At 39.0% G+C, this 20,800-nt stretch overlaps 1 protein-coding gene across 1 annotated transcript in view; it reads left to right on the top strand.

Moving 5' to 3' along the window:
- The first annotated feature begins 3,894 nt into the window (after positions 1-3,894).
- The window catches only part of frem1b (Fras1 related extracellular matrix 1b), a 35,582-nt gene continuing 18,676 nt past the window's right edge, over positions 3,895-20,800 (top strand). Inside the window, exons 1-19 of the mRNA XM_053634906.1 lie at positions 3,895-4,425; positions 5,040-5,134; positions 5,253-5,542; positions 5,899-6,098; positions 6,279-6,602; positions 6,789-6,897; positions 7,900-8,031; positions 11,758-12,102; positions 12,239-12,381; positions 12,597-12,793; positions 12,945-13,035; positions 13,158-13,325; positions 14,954-15,162; positions 15,665-15,758; positions 15,919-16,171; positions 16,366-16,557; positions 19,372-19,557; positions 19,650-19,846; positions 20,326-20,551. Coding sequence (XP_053490881.1) covers positions 4,192-4,425; positions 5,040-5,134; positions 5,253-5,542; positions 5,899-6,098; positions 6,279-6,602; positions 6,789-6,897; positions 7,900-8,031; positions 11,758-12,102; positions 12,239-12,381; positions 12,597-12,793; positions 12,945-13,035; positions 13,158-13,325; positions 14,954-15,162; positions 15,665-15,758; positions 15,919-16,171; positions 16,366-16,557; positions 19,372-19,557; positions 19,650-19,846; positions 20,326-20,551 — 3,685 coding nt within the window. The 5' untranslated portion in view covers positions 3,895-4,191. The remainder of the gene's footprint in view (positions 4,426-5,039; positions 5,135-5,252; positions 5,543-5,898; positions 6,099-6,278; positions 6,603-6,788; positions 6,898-7,899; positions 8,032-11,757; positions 12,103-12,238; positions 12,382-12,596; positions 12,794-12,944; positions 13,036-13,157; positions 13,326-14,953; positions 15,163-15,664; positions 15,759-15,918; positions 16,172-16,365; positions 16,558-19,371; positions 19,558-19,649; positions 19,847-20,325; positions 20,552-20,800) is intronic.

The following is a 20,800-nucleotide window of genomic DNA, read 5'->3' as shown; positions in this document are numbered from 1 at the left end:
TTTCTTTTAATTTTAACAATTAGTGGCATATAGTTTAATGTATGCTAATTCATGCTGATTTATTTTTAGCCATATAAATAATTAAAGTATATATAATTAAAACAAGAGAGACCACACTGAAAATTTTGCCTTGGCAGCAGAGGAATGGAATTGAGTTCAACTTGTTGAGTAAATACACATTAGTTTATTACAGTTTTTCTCATTTGTTAAGACACGTTTAATGAAACTGGGATCCACTTTATCTTCATCATTATCTTCTTAGCACAGCAGAAGTCTTCTCTTGCAAATGTCTTAACACTTTTTCATTTGTTTCACACATTTTTCTGAAAGACCCCAAACTCTATTGGATTAACTGTGTTGAACAAAAGGAAACCATCTATTCACAGCTGATAGAAAGTATTTGCATAATTATGAATCTCTAATACACCTGTGTGAAACTCGTTTGCACAACTCTTCAATCAGCAATCAGTCCTCATCCATCTATAATAGATGCCACCTCTGTGTTGCTATTTGCAAGCATGGATCAAAGAGGCCAAAAGAAGGAGTGTAAGAGGCCATTGTAGAGGGGCCTGAGGAAGAGGAGTTTGCATGCATGGTGGAGGAGCCGTAGCAAGAGGAGAAAATAGAGCTCAAGTTTCAAATGAAATTTGGGCAAGAATTATTGACCATGTCTTGTCCTTTAGAGAAGCTTGACAAAGGGTCCAGCCCATTCTGAGTCGGAGCACTGTGGCATCTATTGTCAGGATTTTCGGAATGAGAACAGATAAGTCCCAATGTCACTGTATACACTGTATACTGGAGATGGCAATGTGTGCTGCCAATGTCAATGTGTATTTCAGCTTTACTGTATTGCCCTGTTGGCAGAACATCTGTGTCTACAGTAATGCAGATGTTTTATCAATCCCATTTATGTGACTGTCATAATGTCAATTTTGCCATGCTTTTTGCTTTTACTTTATAGCACCCACACACTACCACACACTGGTGGCAGAGGAAAGATCTTTTGTGTTGAACAGGAGGCTGCCATTGTAGATAAGGTCATGGCAAACAATATGCGATCAGACTGCGTGAAATCCAGGCAGCAGTAATTGCAGGTCAGGGAGCATTTAGAAATATCAACAGTGTGAGTTTTACAACTATTGAGTCCATAAACGAAACCATGTCAGAATGAAGCACCTATACAGATTTTCATTCCAAAGAAAGTCTGACATCGTGTAGGAGGCAAGATTCCAGTATGTGTGGGTACGGATTCGTTATTGTAATGCCTTGTTATACCATACAGTTACATGCAACTGGAATGATTTGCTTTATGAATTTGCTTTTCTTCTTAGAGAATAATGAAGTTTGATGCTGAAGGGGCACATCACAAATTCATTTATGTGGATGAAGCCGGATTCCACCGCTGTACAACGAGATGCGGGAGGAACATCATTGACACTGTTACAGTGCCAGGTCAGAAGGGCACCAATATCACCATGTGTGCTGCCATCTCCAATGATGGTGTGCTTTGCCACATACCAACTATTGGCCCATACAATTCAGAACACCTCATCACATTTCTTGATGCACTGAATGAAAGAATGGTTCCAACCGAAGAGAGAGGGCTGTTGAAACCTGGCATGACTGTTTGTCATCATTTGGGACAATGTTGCCTTCCACTAATCTCGCCTTGTGAGTGAATGGTTTGTAGTTCAGCCCCATATGATGATACAATTCCTCCCTGAATATTCTCCTTTTCTGAACCCAATTGAGGAGTTCTTCTCTGCTTGGAGATGGAAGGTGTATGATCACCAGCCATATGAGCAGATGTCCCTCCTGGAGGCAATGAATGCCGGTTGCCTGGCAATAGGTGCAGAGGACTGCCAGGGATGGATAAGCCATTTAAGGAAATATTTCCCTTGTTGCATTGCAAGGGAAAACATCCAATACGATGTTGATGAGAACCTGTGGCATAATCTCCAGGAACAAATGGACTAAATGTGAAGTTCTGAGTATTTTTATAACTCTTTATTTTGTTTTTTAGATATTTCCACACATAAGTTTCCTTTGGTATTTTTTTTTTTTTACAGTATTCAGCATTTCTCAGTTTGAAAAGTATCATATTTCATATTGATAGCTATATTTTGTATTTTGTTGTCCATTGTGTAATGACTGATTAAAATAGTATATTAATTTTAATGTTTGATGGAAATATTTACTTTATTTGCGTGTTTTTAATGTTTCATGAGTGTTTTGCAAACAAAATTAGCCATTTTGTCCAGTGAGCATCAGTTTTAGCCTGTGTGTTAACTGTTTGAAAATGTGATGTCAGAGTGGACAAATGTTTAAGCAATTGAGGAAAAACTCTAAGTTTCATTATTTAGCAATCAATAAAATTAATATCAATATATACGTTAACATAAGGTTAGTATTAACTTGTATTCATTTGTATTTTTAACTTTTATTTTTGCATTGTGATTAGTGTTAATGTTAGTGATTTACAGCATTGGTGTGTGTGTGTGTGTGTGTGTGTGAGAGAGAGAGAGAGAGAGAGAAGGAGAGAGAGAGAGAGAGAGAGAGACTAATGTCAGAGACTATGTCAGGGCCCTTATACATGTGCAGGTTGGTGGAGAAATGTGTGTCTGTTAGTCTGAGTTGGTTAAATGTGTATGGGCTGTTAGGGATAAGATTGTGCTGTTAAGTAGGTGTGTGTGTGTGTGTGTGTGTGTGTGTGTGTGTGTGTGTGTGTGTTATAACCCTTTGTTACACCCCTTTCTGTTCATTTCCCCCCAGGAAGGCCTGAATGCCATAAAACATCAAAGTCCTCGGAACTCAGCAAACAGGTCCGCCTTTCAAACTTTGTGTATGCTGAGATTGACCCTTTTTTTTTTGGACTCACTTAGTTTTTCTCTGTCTTCCCTCTTTTCTATCTCTCACCACTTCTTTCTTTCCAAGTTTCCTCCGTCTTTCTCTTTGAGGGAACAGTGGGGTCTAAAGCATGCCTTCTTTAGGGAATAAGAACATCTGGGTTTGTGAGTCAAAGGCAACGTTAGAGGAGTAAAAACTCTTGGAACTGCTCTGCACATTTCCTGTGTTTGGAGGTCTAATTTTCCCTCCCCTCTCTCTCCTTCTCCATTTTACTTTTCTACCTCATTCTCTGTCTACTTTGTAGCACTGCTTCTGGCAAGTGGTGCAGATGTATTGACCTTCTTTCATTTGTTCTTCTTATCATTCTCTTCTTTATTTGTTTTCCATTGTGCTGAGCCACAGAGGTTGTGTGAAGCAGGGGGCTGGATGTACACATACCCCCTGCAGGACCACTTTCAGGACCACTGAGCAGACTGAGATTCTCCCACAAACACTCAGCAGAGAAGGCCTGAAGTGGAAAGTCAGCTGAAACAGGTATGTACAATGCTTCCATGCTCCTTGTGCCTCGCCTCCCTGTTTCTGCCCGATAAGACACTGAGACCACAGAAAGCAAATCCGTTCTCAGTTTTATTGGGTCATTCTCTAATGAGACAAAGAGCAGTTTATCAGTTTGCATCTGTGTTGGGGCTGTTTTTATTGTGTCCTTAGGTAACAGCAGTGCTCTGATTTGTCTGAACATGTTTTAAAGACTTTTTTTGTGCATCAGGAGTCACATGTTATGTACTGCAATGGTTGTTTTTTGTTATACCTCATTCTATATTATAATATAATATTCTATAATATAACACAAAAGATTCATTACCACGAATTTTGGATTTAAGCTAAAAAAAAAAAAAATCTTCCAGTTTTGGCTTGCTCACAGTTTTGCCTCCTCCATGTGTCACATGATTTAAGACTTCAATCAAGCTTGTTTTAATTTGCCTTGAATCATCACAACCAAAGCATCCATCCCTTTCCATCCTCCTGTTAGTTCTCCTTTATATTCTCTATGTTAAGTTGTAAAAAGTCCTTGCGTGCACCATATTTCTGGCTCTGTAGCAACGGAGGCTCTGACACGTCTTAATCTTTTGTAGGATATCTGGAGTTCATGTGCTACTTTGATGTGACTCTATTTCCACAGGCTTAGGTGGCTTAATACTTCCCTTCCCTAGGTGTGTCAATACTGTACAGATGCAATACACACGTCTTTTTCCTAGCATATGAAAATGAGCCCTTGGTAACTTGACATTCTCTGAAGTCTAATACCTCTTCTTCTGTTTACAAGCAGCTGAACAATCCGAGCAGATGGGGGTGGTGATCCTTGTATGGACAATGGTTGCCTTAAGCCATATCCTGCCGCTAACCCAGGCAGAAAGCTTGTTGAGGTTGAACTCTGGACTGCGGGTGATCCGAGGCCAGAGTGTTCCTGTGACCACAGAAGAGCTGCAGTTCAACACCGATGGGTCCTCAGAGGCCTGCAAAGTGGAGGTGGTGCTCAATGAGCCTGTGACTCAGAGGGTGGGAAAACTTACTCCACAGGTAAAGTCCATTGTCTTGACTTGTACAACTTGTAAAACATAACGTTTGGAGTTGAAACAAAGGTCTTCAAGTTGAGTTTACTCACATTTTTAAGGCAACGGGTGAACTTTCGTGTCATGAAGTTCAACCACCGGAAATGTGTCACAGAGTATAGGACATGATTGCACTAGCAGAACATCTGTTTTATTTCTTAGTGCAAATTGTATGGCTGGTCTAATGTCATTAAAGTATTAAATTCATGACGTCAAGGTAAGATTTGGCTTCTTAAATGGTTCTCTAGGAAAACCTGTACATTTTGAAACCTACAACAGATTCTCAGATTCAGTTTCTTATTCATGAAAGGTTCCAAATGGATCCCCAACAGAAAACTAAAACCATGAACAAAAACACTATAGTTTTGAAGTTTTAAATCAACACACGATAAAGGCAATTCATTAAGTCTGGATGAATCGCAAAACCAGGAACCCTGGAGCTGTGAGGTGGCAATTCTGGTGCAGTGCTTTGAACTGAAAAAAACTGAAAAATACCAAAATAAATACTCTAACAAAATTGACTCTGTGTTACACTGTATACAAGAGGAATGTGATTTCTAATGGCCTAGCTTTATGTCATAGGTATTTGACTGCCACTTCCACCCTGATGAGGTGAAATATGTCCATAATGGGAGTCCATTATTGGAGGAGGACATAGTCATGATGAGAGTCTATAGGTACACACAGTTACCTGTTAACTTTTTACTTTTTATGTTTTTACATGTTAATTAATGTACACCTTCTTTTTTCTACTTTAAAAAAGTGCATATTAACAATAGATACATTTTCCCCCAGATTCACACATTCAGAGACATTTACTGAGACGTTCCTCCTGAAGGTTCAGGTCCTTGGGGCTCAGAGGAGTTTGATAGAGTTTGGGAAAGTTCCTCTGGTGGTTTCAGAGTTTTACGGCCTCTCTAACACCATTGACAGCAGTGTGTTGACCTTCAGATCGGAGCCTGATGTCATCTGTACCGTCCGTCTCCTCACCTCTGAGATCAACAGCCCTATGTTGGGTCAGATCGTTAAAGAGGATCTGGCACAGAGAGATCAGGCATCTGAGCTGATCCCTGGGCCCAGGAGAGGTAGGACAATATTTTTATAATATGGGAAATCTATGTTTTTCAACTCATGTAGACATACAGTAGTGTGGTTTGTCACTTCAAAAATAGAAACGTCAATCTATTTGGGAAGTCATTTTGAAATATAATAATTTTATAATGACTGTAACGTCTGGGCTACCAAAATCTTACAATTAAAGAAGGAAAGCATGCCAAAATTCACATATGGATAAATACTTCTCTATTAAGAGGTTTTCCTGAACAGTGAGTGTCTGTTTTAAGCATTGAGACCATATATGAATTTGTGTCAACTAAAAAAAACTCCAGTGAGGAAAGACAGCTTTTCAATTCACAAGGGAATTGTTTTTCTCATCATGAAGGTCGACAAACAACTATTTCTTGCCCTGGAAACAAGCCCTGTGTCCATAACAGCAGAGAGGTACGCTTCCTGAAAACCAGTTGCAGTGAGTTCCTCACTTCAGGTTTGAAGTACCAACATCTCAGCCCTCCTTCACCTGAAATTGACTATGTGCCACTCCGAGTGGAAATCAGAGATCAAAACACACGAGCCCTCTTAAAGGTAAAAAAAAAAAAAAAATACACAGCTTCACGCATCAAATCATAACTGGCAAGTGTATATATTGTTGCAGAATTATCCAGTTACAATTTACAGTTTCAGAAGCACTAGGCCTACACAGCTAATAAAGATTGTGCCTTTTGGTCATTGATCATCCATTCCACCCTTTTTTTCTTTCCTCAGGCGGAAAGTGTTTGGCTCCCAGTCCTGATACATGGAGCCATGCAGAACCAGCCTCCCCATGCTGCTTTCATGTCCATGTTCATCCTAGAAGTAGATCAGTTCATCCTGACCCCAATCACCACAGCTGCTCTGGATGCCAAAGACAATGAGACGCCTCAGGCTCAGCTGGTGTTTAACGTGACCAAGCCTCCAGCAGAGGGCTATATCACACATCTGGACGATCACACCAAGTCTATATTCTCCTTCTCTTGGCAAGACCTGAATGAGATGAAGATTGCGTATCAGCCCCCAAACAGCAGCCACACCAGCAGAAAGAACATTGAGGTGAGCAAAAAAAAATCATATTCAGAGGAACAGGAGAAAACATTTACTCAAATAATAAAAAAAATATTGATTTCCTATGAGTGTGATATTTAATTCATTTTTTTCAATTCTATTATTATGTTATATAGCAAAATAAACATTCTTAATATCTATTAGTCATTTATTTGCAGTTTTCTTGTTTCACAGGTTGATTTCCAGGCTATTGATGGCTTCTTCACAACTAGTCCTACTATTATGGTGCACATCTCAATCCGCACAGCAGAAACAAATGCTCCTCGAGTCTCCTGGAATCTGGGTATTTAAAATATGTCCAGACTGGTGGTCCTAGCTAAAGTCAGTTTATCTAAAATTTATTATAAATTTATATCATTAGATATCGTGCCATATTTGTTTGTTTGTTTATTTATTTATTTATTTATTTATTACTGCAAAAAGAATATTAAGTGAGATATAGTTAAATTTATTTAATATTTCTCATTACAGTATTATACAAAAACAAATATTATTAATTTATTAATTGATTATTAAGTCTACCTCATACTAAGAATTTAAAAATATATGCAACTATATTTAAGATATTTTCACTTGATATACACTACCAGTCAAAAGTTTAGAAACAGGCATTCTTTATTTATTTTTTTCACATTTAAGAATAATAATAAAGTCATCATAACTTTGGAATAACGCAAATGGAACTATGGGAATTATGTTGTGATATGTAATCCAAAATAAACCAAAATTATGTAACATTTTTGCATCTTCAAAGTAGATACCCTTTTTGCCAGAATGTCCAGAAATGTATTCTTTGCATTTTCTTGAGGAATCCCCCTGAGATGGTTTTTTTAAAACAGTATTAAAGAAGTTCCCACCTATGCTGGACACTTATTGGCTGCTTAAGTCATCCATTTAAAAAAAAAAAAATTTTGTAAATAAAATGTTAGTATTCTAATGAAAGAAATGAATATGTTGGCACAATTATAATTTTGTCTACAACACCGATTTCAAACATTTAATCATACCTTCAAACATTTCAGTCAAGTCTCTCCAAACTTTTGATAATCTTGATAATCTTTCTAGCTGTGTTCATATTTAACACTTAAGATATATTAAGGGAACACACCTATAAGTACCAATACTGGTGTAGATTTAATAGAATTATAATTCTTGAGCAAAATAAGACATTACATAAAATGTTAAATGCTAAAATTATAATTGAAGTCACTGCATTTAATTAGTTGCATTTTCCATGTTTTTTTCTTTACAAACATTAATATCTGTAATGCTTCTTTCCATATAGGGCTGGATCTACTGGAGGGTCAGTCCAGACCAATCACATGGGAGAACCTGCAGATTGTTGATAATGACAACATAGACACTGTCACTCTGGTAGCTGTGGATGGTCCTCTACATGGACGACTCAGTGTTCGAGGTGGAATATTAAATTATCTTCATATCAGCTTCTACATGTTGTTTCCAAGACTACGATAAATCTCATAACAATAAAAGTGAGCCTTCTCCACTCAGCGCCATGTGCTGGAAAGCAAACTGACGCTTCCTGTTCAGGAAAAAGACTTAATAGAGAAGCGTTTATCCATATGTGAATTTTGACTGGCTTTCCCTCCTTATTTGTAGGATTTCAGTGGCCCAGACTGTAGAGAGATTATAAAATAAATACACTTTAAAATGACTTTCATAGTAGATTTTAGAGTTTACATTTTGACCAGACACTCAACCTACATGAAAACATAGATTTCTTATGTTATAGAAATATTGACCTACCTTTCCTTGACCCAGGGATTAGCTCCATGTCTATTATGCTTGCACGACTCAGAAAACATGTGTGAGGTGGCCGGCATGTGTTCGCTAATCAGGTGTAAAATGCACTGGCGACACTTTGCCAGCAGCCCTCTGCACAAAGGCGTCTTCAGAGTCCTAGCGTCCTTCCTTCCACTCCAGCGGGTGGTGAGAAGACACTTGTGCCTCAATTAGGCAGATTGTAAAAGCTAATGTCATTTCATGCCACTGTGCACACAGGCCAGATGTACTGCGCAAGGTCACTGGCAGCATGGTTATCTTAGCTAGCTTTGTTAGAGAGGTGAGGGTTTTAAATGTTAATATTCAACAGTATTTCATTAAGGCATATGAGTCTAATATACATAGGAATTTATTGGTCTGTTTTATTTAGAGGGTGCAAACAGTCAGGCTCAACAAGTGAACTTGTAAAGTATGAACAAGTCTGAAATGTGTTCCCTGGTTAGAAATCAAATAAGTCCTTCAGTTTTCCACAGAATTATTGGTACCCAGGTACTGTGGCATACACATCTAACCAATGTCAGCACAAATTACATTTCATTGATGTCACATGCAACTTGTTAATTGGGAAGACGTCTGCACACAACGTCATTTGGATCACTGTTAATGCACATTTTAAATATTTTATACCTTTTAGACAAATTGGAATTTTTTTTAATATATCTATTTAGTGTTGATTATTGTAATTCATGTTTTACCAGCTAAACAACATTTACAGGTTCAAATCACACACATTATACTCAAGGATGGCTGAATGTAGCAAATGATCGGAAAACAGTAGGTGTCTCAATCAGCTCCCTAGTTCAGCAGTCAGGGCAATGATCAGGGAGTCAGCCATTTTAAGGGCTGTCTCAATCGCAAAATCCTTCCAGTGTGCTGGAACTTTCGTGCCCTAAAAAATCCCACAATGCACCACAAAAACCAGGGAGCATCGATGCTCACTATGTTCCTTTACTGGAAATTACATCATGTTTTCTGAACCCTCTCAGCTCTCAAAAAAAAAAAAAGGGGAACAAACTCTCAGCCAATTTCCAACTACGTAAGGAGCTTGTTATCATTGTTCTCAAATGATTACTTACATTAACGATTTTAACTTTATTTGACTTGATTTAACTTTATTTGTTTGAGTCTAATGACTTTTAAGTGTTTAATGATTTTTTTTAAAATCCACTAACATGCCTATGATCTTGCTTGACATATTATGACAGAAATGCGTGTGATTAAGCTAACAAATTTATGAGACATATAAAATGTAAATATTTTGAAATTTTTAAACCCACCTTTCCCCTTTCATTTTTGGTGACAATTTACAACATGAGTATGTATTCATGTCACCGGAGATTCAGTTATCAGTGTCCCAGTGTGCAGTGAGCCAGGGTCCTTACCCGTGCCCGAACTTGTGTACACAATATACAGATTCACTACCTACTGAACTATGGAGCTGGTTGAGATGCACCCAATGTTGTGCCTGCATGGTGTGCCAGCATTCCTAGTTTGGAGCATCAGCAATTTCATGGCTGAGTGCCCGATGTCATTTCCTCATAAAGGATCACCTGATCAGCACCACATCTTACTCTCATTTGAGACCAAACTTGTCCTTTATTTAGTGTTTTTGGTATTTCTGGCTTTATATGTGAATACACAGTAAAATCCCTAGTGTTGATTTAACATCCAGAGTGTTGAATGCACACCCTAAAGTGTTTATATAAGTCCACTGGACACAAATGAACACTCTGGGTGTTAATTCAACACTAGGGATTTTACTGTGTATGAACTCCAGCCATGAACAAAACTATGACAGAAGTCTGGTATTTTAGTACAACTCTATTATCTTGAGGAGCATCCTTTAAGGAGGAATCTTTTAAACCCCATTTTCATACATGCTTATTATGAGACACTTATTCTGAGATGTGTGAAGCACGACCTAGAGCAACTGAACATGCTTGGAGGAGAGTGCTAATTGCCTTCTACAATACAGAGTACTTTGCAAAAGTTTTAGGCACATGCAAAGAAATGCTGTAGGGCAAATATGCCTTCAAAATAATTAAATTAAATGTTAAAGAGCAGTAAACAGTAGTAAATGAAACAAAGTCAATATTTGGTGTGACAGAAAAAAAAAACAAAAAGAAAAAGAAAAATACTAGTCTCTTACTAGAACAATTAGTAACAAAAATACTAGTCTCTTACTAGAACAATTAGTGCAGTTTTTTAAGGAAATTAGCTGTAAGTTTTATCGAGCATCTTGCAGAACCAATCACGGTTCTTCTGGAGACTTTGACTGTCATACTTGCTTCTTATTTTTGCAGCAAAACCCAACAGCCTGCATTGTGTTTTTTTGTCTGAAAAGTGTCTCTTATGTAATATGCTGCTTTCTTTAAAGACATACAAACATTTCTCTGTAACATTTAATTTTGTGCGAGAAAACTAATGTTTTTGTACTGACTTGATAATGTAGAAGTCATAAAATAAAAAATCTATAACAAAGTTTGTACTAAAACAAATAAGGTGCCTAAAACTTTTGCACAGTTCTGTACATTAGCTCACATATACGTGCCCAAGACTACAGCAGCTAGAGTCACTTAAATCAACAGAGGAGAGATTAATGCCATCTTTTCAAATTTTTCAATTTAATTCTCATAGTGACACCACCCAGTGAGCAAGACCAATTAAGCTGTCTTGGACACCCAGCCATAAATGGCTATGGGCTATGGGATTGATGGGATTCAAATTTATAGTCTCCTGAGAACAGGGTCATAGCCCAGTAATATAATCTGCAATGTTTACTTTGCCACACAAACTGAAACTCTGAAACAAGGGTCTACACAGAACATGTTGTTTTCTGGGCCCAATGCCCACAGTCAACCTTGGGCCCAATTACTCAGTTGTACACATTTCTTCCTCAATAAATCTGCTAATTGGGTTTCCTCCTAGACCAGTCGTCACTCAGTCATTGCTCAGTCTGTCCTTACCCTGGCCTTACACTTACGCTCTTTCTGGCAACCAGGAGATGGGCAGCAGCTAGGGAAAGATGCCCTCTTTTTTCTGTATTAAGGCAGAGCCAGAGCACATGCCTTAAATATGCCTTATTTTTTGGTAAATTAAACAATGAATGGAAACATGAATGAAAGAAAAAAGAATGAAAAGACCGTATTATGTCAGAATCCATGTTATTATTAGACTGTCTTGACATACACTGTAATAATTAATTTGCCAATTATCCAAATTGTACAACTACTGCATGTTTTCTTCTGTTTCTAATGATGAATTAAATCATCAGTCTATCCTTTGATCCAGACTATGTCTTGCTGAACAACTCAGCCTCATTTCTTTTATTGCTCTCCAGGTGGAAAGGGCTTCATGTTCAAAGTGAAGGACCTCCGCGAGGGCGTGGTGGTTTATCATCATTCTGATAGCGACACCACAAGGGACTACATCGTCTTCAGAATCACAGATGGACGCCACAGCATTCGACACAAGTTCCCCATCAACATCCTCCCCAAGGATGACACTCCTCCTTTTCTTATCAACAACGTAGCATTTGAGGTGCAGGAGGGGAGTTTGGTGCTGGTGGAAGAGTATATGCTTATGGCATCAGATCTGGATTCCAGCGATGACTATATTCACTACCAGCTTGTTACTTTCCCCAGTGCAGGAAACATAGTCAGGAAAAGCTCTGTACATGAACCAGGTATGTAAAGCCTTCAATATTTCAGTATTACCAAAACCAGCTTAAGTCATCAGATGACCTTACCTGTAGATGCAACTGAGTTGTTTAAAAATTATCAGTGTAAATCAACATGTGAGTCAGCTGTGGTGTTTGACAGGTGTTCCAGTGAAGACATTTATGCAGAGGGACATATTACAGGGCCTTATCTACTACAGACACACGGGAGAGGAGATGTTTGAAGACTCGTTCGACTTCATCCTCTCTGACATCCATGAACCACCAAATCTATCTGACAGACATGTGAGGAAGTCATAAGCAAATTACTGTCTATCCAATATATGATGACTGTAATTATCATTAGTATCTTGCCTTCTGTTAGTATTGTTGGAATAATTAATAATACTTATTATATAATGAATATGTAAGTCAGTACAGTTAGGATTATATTACCATTTGAAATCTAAGATTAAATTCAGGTGGACTGTATCTGACTCTGTCCTTTGCTTCACTCACAGACAGTGGTGGTCCACGTGTTCCCTGTGAAGGACCAGCTGCCAGTGGAAGTCTCCGGCACAGTCCGTTCCATCACACTTAAAGAGACAGAGCTTGTTTACATCACACAGAGCCACCTTCACTTCCAAGCCCCTGAGCACCCAGACACTGACCTGATGTACTTCATCACGCAATCCTGTTTCAGCCCTTCCAAACCTCAGTATGTGCTCAATCTCCTTAACTAAAGAAAAAAAAAACATTATTTTACATCTACATTTGCAGTTACAGTATTTATCCAGAGTTATTCATAGAAGTGCATGAAGTCTCCATCAAAAAAATATCCTCATGATTTGAATGTCTTTCTTTCAAAGGCTACCAGATGCAGGTAGACTCTTCTACACAGAAACTACAAAATCTATGGAAAAAGATGCCATGATTCCAGTGCTTAAGTCATTCACTCAGGTTTGATGTTTCATATACTAGGTGTCATTCTCAGATCATTTGTGCAAATGTTCTGAGTATATTACACAGTGTTTGTTGGTCCTTGGCAGAAAAATTACACTGTATTGCTTGCTTTTTCTTAGCATGCAGTGACCCACCACAAAATAGCCTACATGCCCCCTGTAGAGGATATCGGTCCTGAGCCACTCTTCGTGCAGTTTGTCTTCTCTGTAAATGACCAACAGGGCGGCGTGCTCACTGGACTTATCTTTAACATCACAGTCACACCTGTAGACAATCAGGTTCCAGAGGTAATGTAGCTACCTAAAATTAAATACTTGCTCTTTTGAAATATACAGTGCTGTGAAAAAGTTTTGATTTCTGATTTCTTCGAGTTTTGTTTATATCTCATACTAATTTGTTTCAGAAATTTAAACAAAATCTAAAATAAAACAAAGGCAACCATTGTAAACAAGTCATAACAAGCAAAAAGGTTATCCAATACCAACTGGGCCTGTATAACAGTTATTTGCCCCCATAGTTACTAATTTCCCAAATCTGTGAAACTACATTCATAATGGGGTTCAGCTGGACTAGACACAACCAGGGCTGATTACTGCAAACCCTGTTCAATCAAATCAACACTTAAATAGAACTTTTTCAACAGCATGAAATCCAGTAACATACTATGCAAAAGTTGAAAGAAAGTCCAGAAATTATGAGGAAGAAGGTGATTGGAATACATCAGTCTGGGAAGCGTTACAAAGCTATTTCAAAGGCTCTGGGACTCCAGTGAACTACAGTGAGAGCCATTATCTCCAAATGGAAAAACTTGGCACAGTAATGAACCTTCCCAGCAGTTACTTTCCAAAATTCCTCCAAGAGCACAGCAACTACTCATCCAGCAAGTCACAAAAGAGCAAAGGACAACATCAAAGGCCTCTCTTGCATCAATAAAGGTCACTGTTTATGACTCCACTATCAGACAGACTCTGGCAAAAATGGCATCCATGGAAGAGTGGTGAGGAGAAAACCCCTGCTAACCCAGAAAAACATTAAGGCTCATCTGAATTTTGCCAAAACACACCTTGATGATCCTCAAACCTTTTGGGAGAATGTTCTGTGGATTGATTAGTCAAAAGTGGAACTGTTTGGAAGACAGGGGTCCCATTACATCTGGTGTAAACCAAACACAGAATTCCACAAAAAGAACATTATACCTACGGTCAAGCATGGTGGTGGCAGTGTGATGGTGTGGGGATGCTTTACTGTTTCAGGGTTTGGGCAATTTGTAATAATTGAGGTAAACATGAATTCTGCTCTATACCAGAAAATCCTAAAGGAGAATGTCCGGTCTTCAGTCCGTAAGTTGAAACTCAAGCACAACTGGATTATGCAGCAAGACCATGAACCAAAGCATAGGAGTAAATACTAATCCTAGAAGTAAGTGAAAGACTGATCTCCAGTTATCGGAAGTGTTTGGTTGTGGTTATTGCTGCTAAAGGTGGCACAACCAGATTTTAAGTTTGAGGGGGCATTTAGTTTTTCCCATGGGTGATAGGTGTTGGATCACTTTTTTGCTTTAATAAAAGCAAATAAATAAATGAAAACTGTATTGTGTGTTAACTCAGGTTGCCTTTATTTTATGTTGTACTTTGTTTGAAGATCTAAAACTATTAAGTATGAGATATGCACAAAAACAGAAGAAATCAGCACTTCACTGAATACCATTTTTGTTGGATTTGATTTGTTATATAGGCTTTTTTAATATGCATATAAATTTTGAAAAACCTTTGTGTGGAAAGAATACGCATACTAGGTTTGCTTGTTTGAACCCATATTTCCCCTTTTTTGCAATCAACTGCAAACATGATTCAAGGTCAGGACTATTGCATGTTACAGGTGTTGAACATGTCTATTCTCACTGATAACTGTGCAGATGTTCACTAACCTGCTGAAGGTGGAGGAGGGTGGAAGTAGTTTTCTGATGGAGGAGCACCTATTGGTGCGTGATGCCGACAGTCCAAAGGAGAAACTCAGGGTGCAGGTGCGAACACAACCCCGGCATGGCAGACTGGAGCTGCAGGGAGTGGTACTATTAGAAGGGGAAAGCTTCCACCTGCAGGACCTAAAAGCACTGAGAGTCAGGTAGGATTGTAGTAAGGACAGAACAGCGTATGGAGGTGAAGACTCATTTTCACTTCCTCGGACCCTTTAGAGATATTGAACTGTATTCACAGTTGAGTTATGCATGTGTAATGAGAAGTTAATAACGAAATTGGGCATGTCAGTATTCAGTCTTAGAGAATACTGAAACTACAGACATAAGCTTGGACATGTATCTGCAGTTCCTAGGCCCTGTTTGTTTTCAGGCATAAAACAGACATAAAGGCAAGTGCTTGTGTTGTGGTCTAGATGCTATTGAAAAATCCCAATTCTTACACCTCTACTAAATGTATTGTAATGTCAAGTCTAATCTTGACTCATGAAGTGCACTCAGATGATTTTCATAATTGAAATGGCGTGCCCAGACAATCAACTTAAGTAACCCGACTGAATACAAGTAACTTAACCCTGCATAAATATTGATGTAACTTTCTGACTTCACCAACTCTGAATACAGCCCATTGTTATGTCGTTTTGGTGGCAGATATATCCATGACGACTCTGAGACTACAAGGGACAGCATAGGCCTTACAATTACAGATGGAATAAACTCTGCTCAGAGTGAACTTCTGGTGCAGGTGAGTGACAAATCTGTATATTAAATAGACCTAAATAAAATTCAGGAACCCAAAGCCAAGACTGTTTATAAGTGAAACCAAGGAATTGGCAAATGTCCAAAATACCACAAATAATGCTAATTCAAATATGTTTTAAATAAGTGGTTGTTCCCATGTTTAGATCCTCCCTTTGAATGATGAGCCCCCACAGCTGGGCTTAGGCCTGAGAGATGGGCTCTCCTGCAAGGAAGGCAGTCGTGTGCAGATTACTGCTGAGTATTTATTTGCTACAGATGCAGACAGTGATGATACTCGACTCACCTACATGCTGGCTCGGACTCCAGCCCGTGGGGTGCTGCAGAGAAATGGAGTCATCGTGGACAAGTTCTCTCAGCTTGATGTGCTCAATGGCCTCATCTTCTACCTGCACACAGGTGAGAGGATAGACAGTACAGTATAACTCACCAAGAATTCAATTAACGACCTTGTGCATCAACCTATTATATATGATTTGGATAAAGTACAGTCAGCTGTATTCTTCCACACTTGCCCAAGTTTCAAAGAAATAAGTAAAAGAAACATTACATACTAAAGTGGACAAATTTTTCATTCTTGTTTTTGTGTCAAGGAGGTGAAATTGGTCCAGACCCCATATTGGACACTGTTACTCTTATAGTGTCTGATGGGGAGGCCGGGACAGTCGGTTGCTGCCAAGAAGACGCAGTCCCTCCGCCTGTCCCTTTACATGGGACACTTCCTGTCTATGACCTTAATGTTACTGTGATTCCTGTCAACAACCAGGCACCATCCATAATTATAGGTAAAGACCTAAACATTTCTTACACTTTTGCAGAAAGACATGCTAGGTTCTTGGCAGAAGACATTCTTGTATATAAAATGGTCTTGTATGTGGACCATTTTTGTTGCCTGATGACTAATGGACAATGCATTTAATTCAGTCACTGGATGATGTGTGATTCATTTATTTTAATTAGTCCTCATAATTTATCCAAAGGGGCATGGGCTGTATTGTTGTAGTCTGTAAGAACAGGTAAGTACAGCCTGCAAAGAGCACTGTGTAAACATGATGTAGGAATCACATGGTCATTTTGCAGGGTCTCCAACTGGGCTGGTTTGACTCTAGTGCCAATGTACCAAGCATTTTACAATGTAGAGGATGAACATGCGCACTAACCAAAGTTATATATTTGAGATTATTTTGCAACTCAACCCACATGATACTACCATGATATTTTGTCCCATAGCTGGCTTTTGTTTCTCCTCACTAATCAATCCCAATGACACTTTTCAAAGAGGTAGTGTATTTCTGTCTTACTTAGCTAGTAAATTGTGCAAAAAAAATATGGATAGGCTTCCGAGTGGCAGAATGGAAAAGCTTTTGCCCTATCCACCAGAGATTTTGAGTTTGAATCCCAACAATGCCACAACCATATGTGGCTGGGAGCCTGTCAGTCACAACAACAGTAGGTAATCGGGGGTGTCTGTGAACTCATGTATGCAGAAGATGGTAGATAGTACTTTCCATAGTGTATTACACTGCCCTGTGATGCAGAGTGAACAGCAGATTTGAAAAAATGCAGTTTCTTGGCTTCACAAGGAAGCACTTGTTGGCCTTCACCCTCCCTGCTTGCTAGTTGCCAATCGATACTAGAGAGGTGGCTGGTGGCTAGGAATTGGCAGGTGGAAAAAAAATAAGAAATGGATAGGGAACACCCTCAAAACACCACACAGATTGAAAACTCATACGTTTGTAATAATGTTTTAGTTTGGTGTTTTAAAAAGCACTTCAAGCCCTTGTGAAAATGAATGCATAAGTGTAAAATAATTATGTATAATAGTGCACAATAATAAGTTCTGCCTAAAGGCTGTCAAAATCAAGCACACAGTTTTATTAAACACAGCCTCACAGTTTATAGCTAAGTTTTTAAAGTGTCAGAGAGTAAAAATCCATTTTACTGACCACATCAAGTCACCCACTTTCACTAACCTTTCCCACTAACTCACAAAATTTGCAGCTCAGAGTTGATCTGAGACATGTCTAATCCCCCACATCCCCTATATAAGTGAGGCACACATATATTCAAGGCAAATTGTCACAAAAGCTCGGGATATGGATTTTCACTAAATCCCTAGACTGACATGCACTTTGTAGTTATCAGTGAAAAACAGTGACCACTGGGAAACAATGAGAAGACAGAGCAAAGGATGTGGATGTTGGTTAAAATCCTACAGAAAAATTCAGTATACATACAGTTTGCACACTATTGGTGTATTGAGGGGCAGAGAAGCCACACGCAGCTGACTGGGATTACAGCACAGCAGGAAAGCAGTAAAACAGATAGCATATATATGTACCCCCAGCTAAATGAACAACGAAGTAGAGGAAGAAAACAATAGAGCACGCTATTTTCAGAAAAGACAAAACACAGCCTCTGTTTTGTATTGCCTCCTGCCAAGTTTTAGCTCATTCAGTAGATTCCGATCCCCTAAATCTCCAAATCCTTGGAAGGTATTCTGCAGGATTGTTACCAAACACCATACACTGGACTAGTTTTTGACAAAATGTAGTTGTTTAATTAATTTACTCTAAATAAAACAAAAATGACAGGCATTAAAGCATTAAGCAAGTGAAACAAAGGAAAATCTGGATTTTCCACTTTCCTCGTCGAGGTATAATGGTTTTATCACCTTGATTGCAGACTGCTAGCCGTTCATTTCTGTCCCTATTGTAGAGCGTGATCCAAACAGCCTCCTCTGTGCCCATTCCCCATTCATCATTTATCAGTGTAGTAAATGGGAGCAGATGCCAGTAAGTGTGGGAATGATGACTTTATCAGCATCCAGGTGGCAGCAGCCTGGCTGAGAGCCCAAAGAGTAGAGCAAGAGAGGGAATGTGAAGGGTCAGGATGGTAAGCAGGACAGAGAGAAACAGAGAGAGAGAGAGACTGAAACAGAGAGACAGAGATGGTGAGAAAACAGGGTAAGAAATAAAAGTATCTCAGTGTAGAATGTTATTTTCACATGTGTTACTGTAGGTAAAATAATTAAGAGCTAATAAAAATATCAGTCACACCCACGCAAAACATAAGTTATAACACATAAGTTTCATTTTCACCTTATGGCATATGAATACAACAAAATGTGTAAGGAACCAGAAGAATTTTGGGCTGTATTTCTGCAATGTTTGCAGTTTTGACTGTAAAGATATGAGCTACAGTATAGTAATAAATGTGATATATAGCATCATTTAGTGACAGAATTCAACTCCTGTGAATAGACTTCTATTATAAGTCAGTTTTGAAATAAATGGGTTTTCTGTTCTTTACAAGGAAAAATGTCAAAATTGTCCAAAGAAATCACTCATTAGCTAAAGATACAATCCCTGGAGTATTGATTTACTGTGCATCTTAGCAATGAATGCTTTCTTTACCTGTATCTTTATATATATATATATATATATATATATATATATATATATATATATATATATATATATATATATTTTTTTTTTTTTTTTTTTTTTTTTTTTTTTTTCAGACCATATTAATTAACAGCAACTGAGTTTGGGGGGAAACTATTAAGGTCTGTGCTATCTGTATTGTATCTCTGTTAGGAGACATGTTGGTGGTGGATGAGGGATCTAGTGTATGTCTCTGTGGTGATCTGCTGACAGCCACAGACTCTGACACTAAACCAGACCAGTTAAACTTCTTCCTGGAGATCCCACCTCATTATGGCTTTCTGGAGAACATCCTTCCCTCCCCAGGCTTTGAGAAGAGCAATGCTGGAATCCAAGTGGGTCAGTATTAATCCCTGGGTCCTACCTGAACCTGATGACAATATGACTCTATGTGTTTGCCACTTCCACTAAGTGATACTGTCTGAATTAAGTTTCTTTCAGTCAGCTCCATCTCAGCTCTGGGTTCATCAACTACATCCAGTCGATTTACCAGGGTGTGGAGCCCACAGCAGACCACTTCAATGTTAGTGTCACTGATGGAGTCCATAAGTCGGAAGCTGTACCTTTCTACATTGTTATCAACCCCATGAATGACGAGACTCCATCTCTGTTTCTGAACAACTTCACAGTTAGTCACACTTTCACTTCTTCTGCATGCGTTATATACTACGTGGCAAAAGACAATCAAGTGAATAGATTTTGAATATAGGCAATTCTTCTTGTTCTGGGTGTCATTGTGGTGCAGCAGGTAACATTGCTGCCTCACAGCTCCAGGGTCCTAGTTGGATTTTTGGGTTACTGACTGTCTGAAGTTTCGCACGTTTCCTCCCAGTTCCCAAAAACATGTTAGTAGGTGGACTGGCTATGCTAAACTGCCCCAGTGTGTATGTTTGTGTGGGAGGCAGAAATACATCCTTGATGAGACACCAGTCCAACACAAGGCACCATCCACACAATGTTCCCAGGATAGGCTGCAGTTCCACCATAACCCTGACCAGGATAATTTACTAAACACGTACTGAAGATGAATGATTTTTTTCTTCAGTGTAGTCATTTCTCAGTGAACTTACTTCTCTGTCTTTTTGCTATTCTCTTCTATCACTAAAGGTCATGGAGGGAGGAATAAAAGAGCTTAACCCTGCCATTCTAGATGCAGTAGATCTTGATGCTCCACCAGATCTTCTGAGCTTCACCATCCTTGTTCCTCCTAATCACGGGACTCTGCTGAATAGGATCTATGGACTTGACATGAGCCGATATAAAGATATGGGCCCAGAGATTTTGCAAAGGAGTCTACCGGTGCACTCCTTTACCGTACAAGCACTGCGACAAGGTCAGCTTCTCTTCATAAACCCCCCTGGTTTGGAGCTCTATTTAGCATTGGGGTGGAGCGGAAGGTTTGTCAGTGCAGCACCTCACCACAAGGCTGACTGCCCCTGTTTCTCCCAGAGGGCGCTGGTTTGTTCTCTCTGGGGTCCAGACTTGCAGAACAGATGTTGCAGGAGACAGAGGTCATGGAGTGCCTGTGGTGCTTCTGCCACATCTGCGAAGGCCTTTCCTGCACAATTACCTCAGAGCCACT

The sequence above is a fragment of the Ictalurus furcatus genome, chromosome 10, assembly GCF_023375685.1.
Source record: "Ictalurus furcatus strain D&B chromosome 10, Billie_1.0, whole genome shotgun sequence".
Classification (NCBI taxonomy): Eukaryota; Metazoa; Chordata; class Actinopteri; order Siluriformes; family Ictaluridae; genus Ictalurus; species Ictalurus furcatus.
Note: the sequence above shows the minus strand (reverse complement) of the source record. Positions and strands in the feature narration are given on the sequence as shown.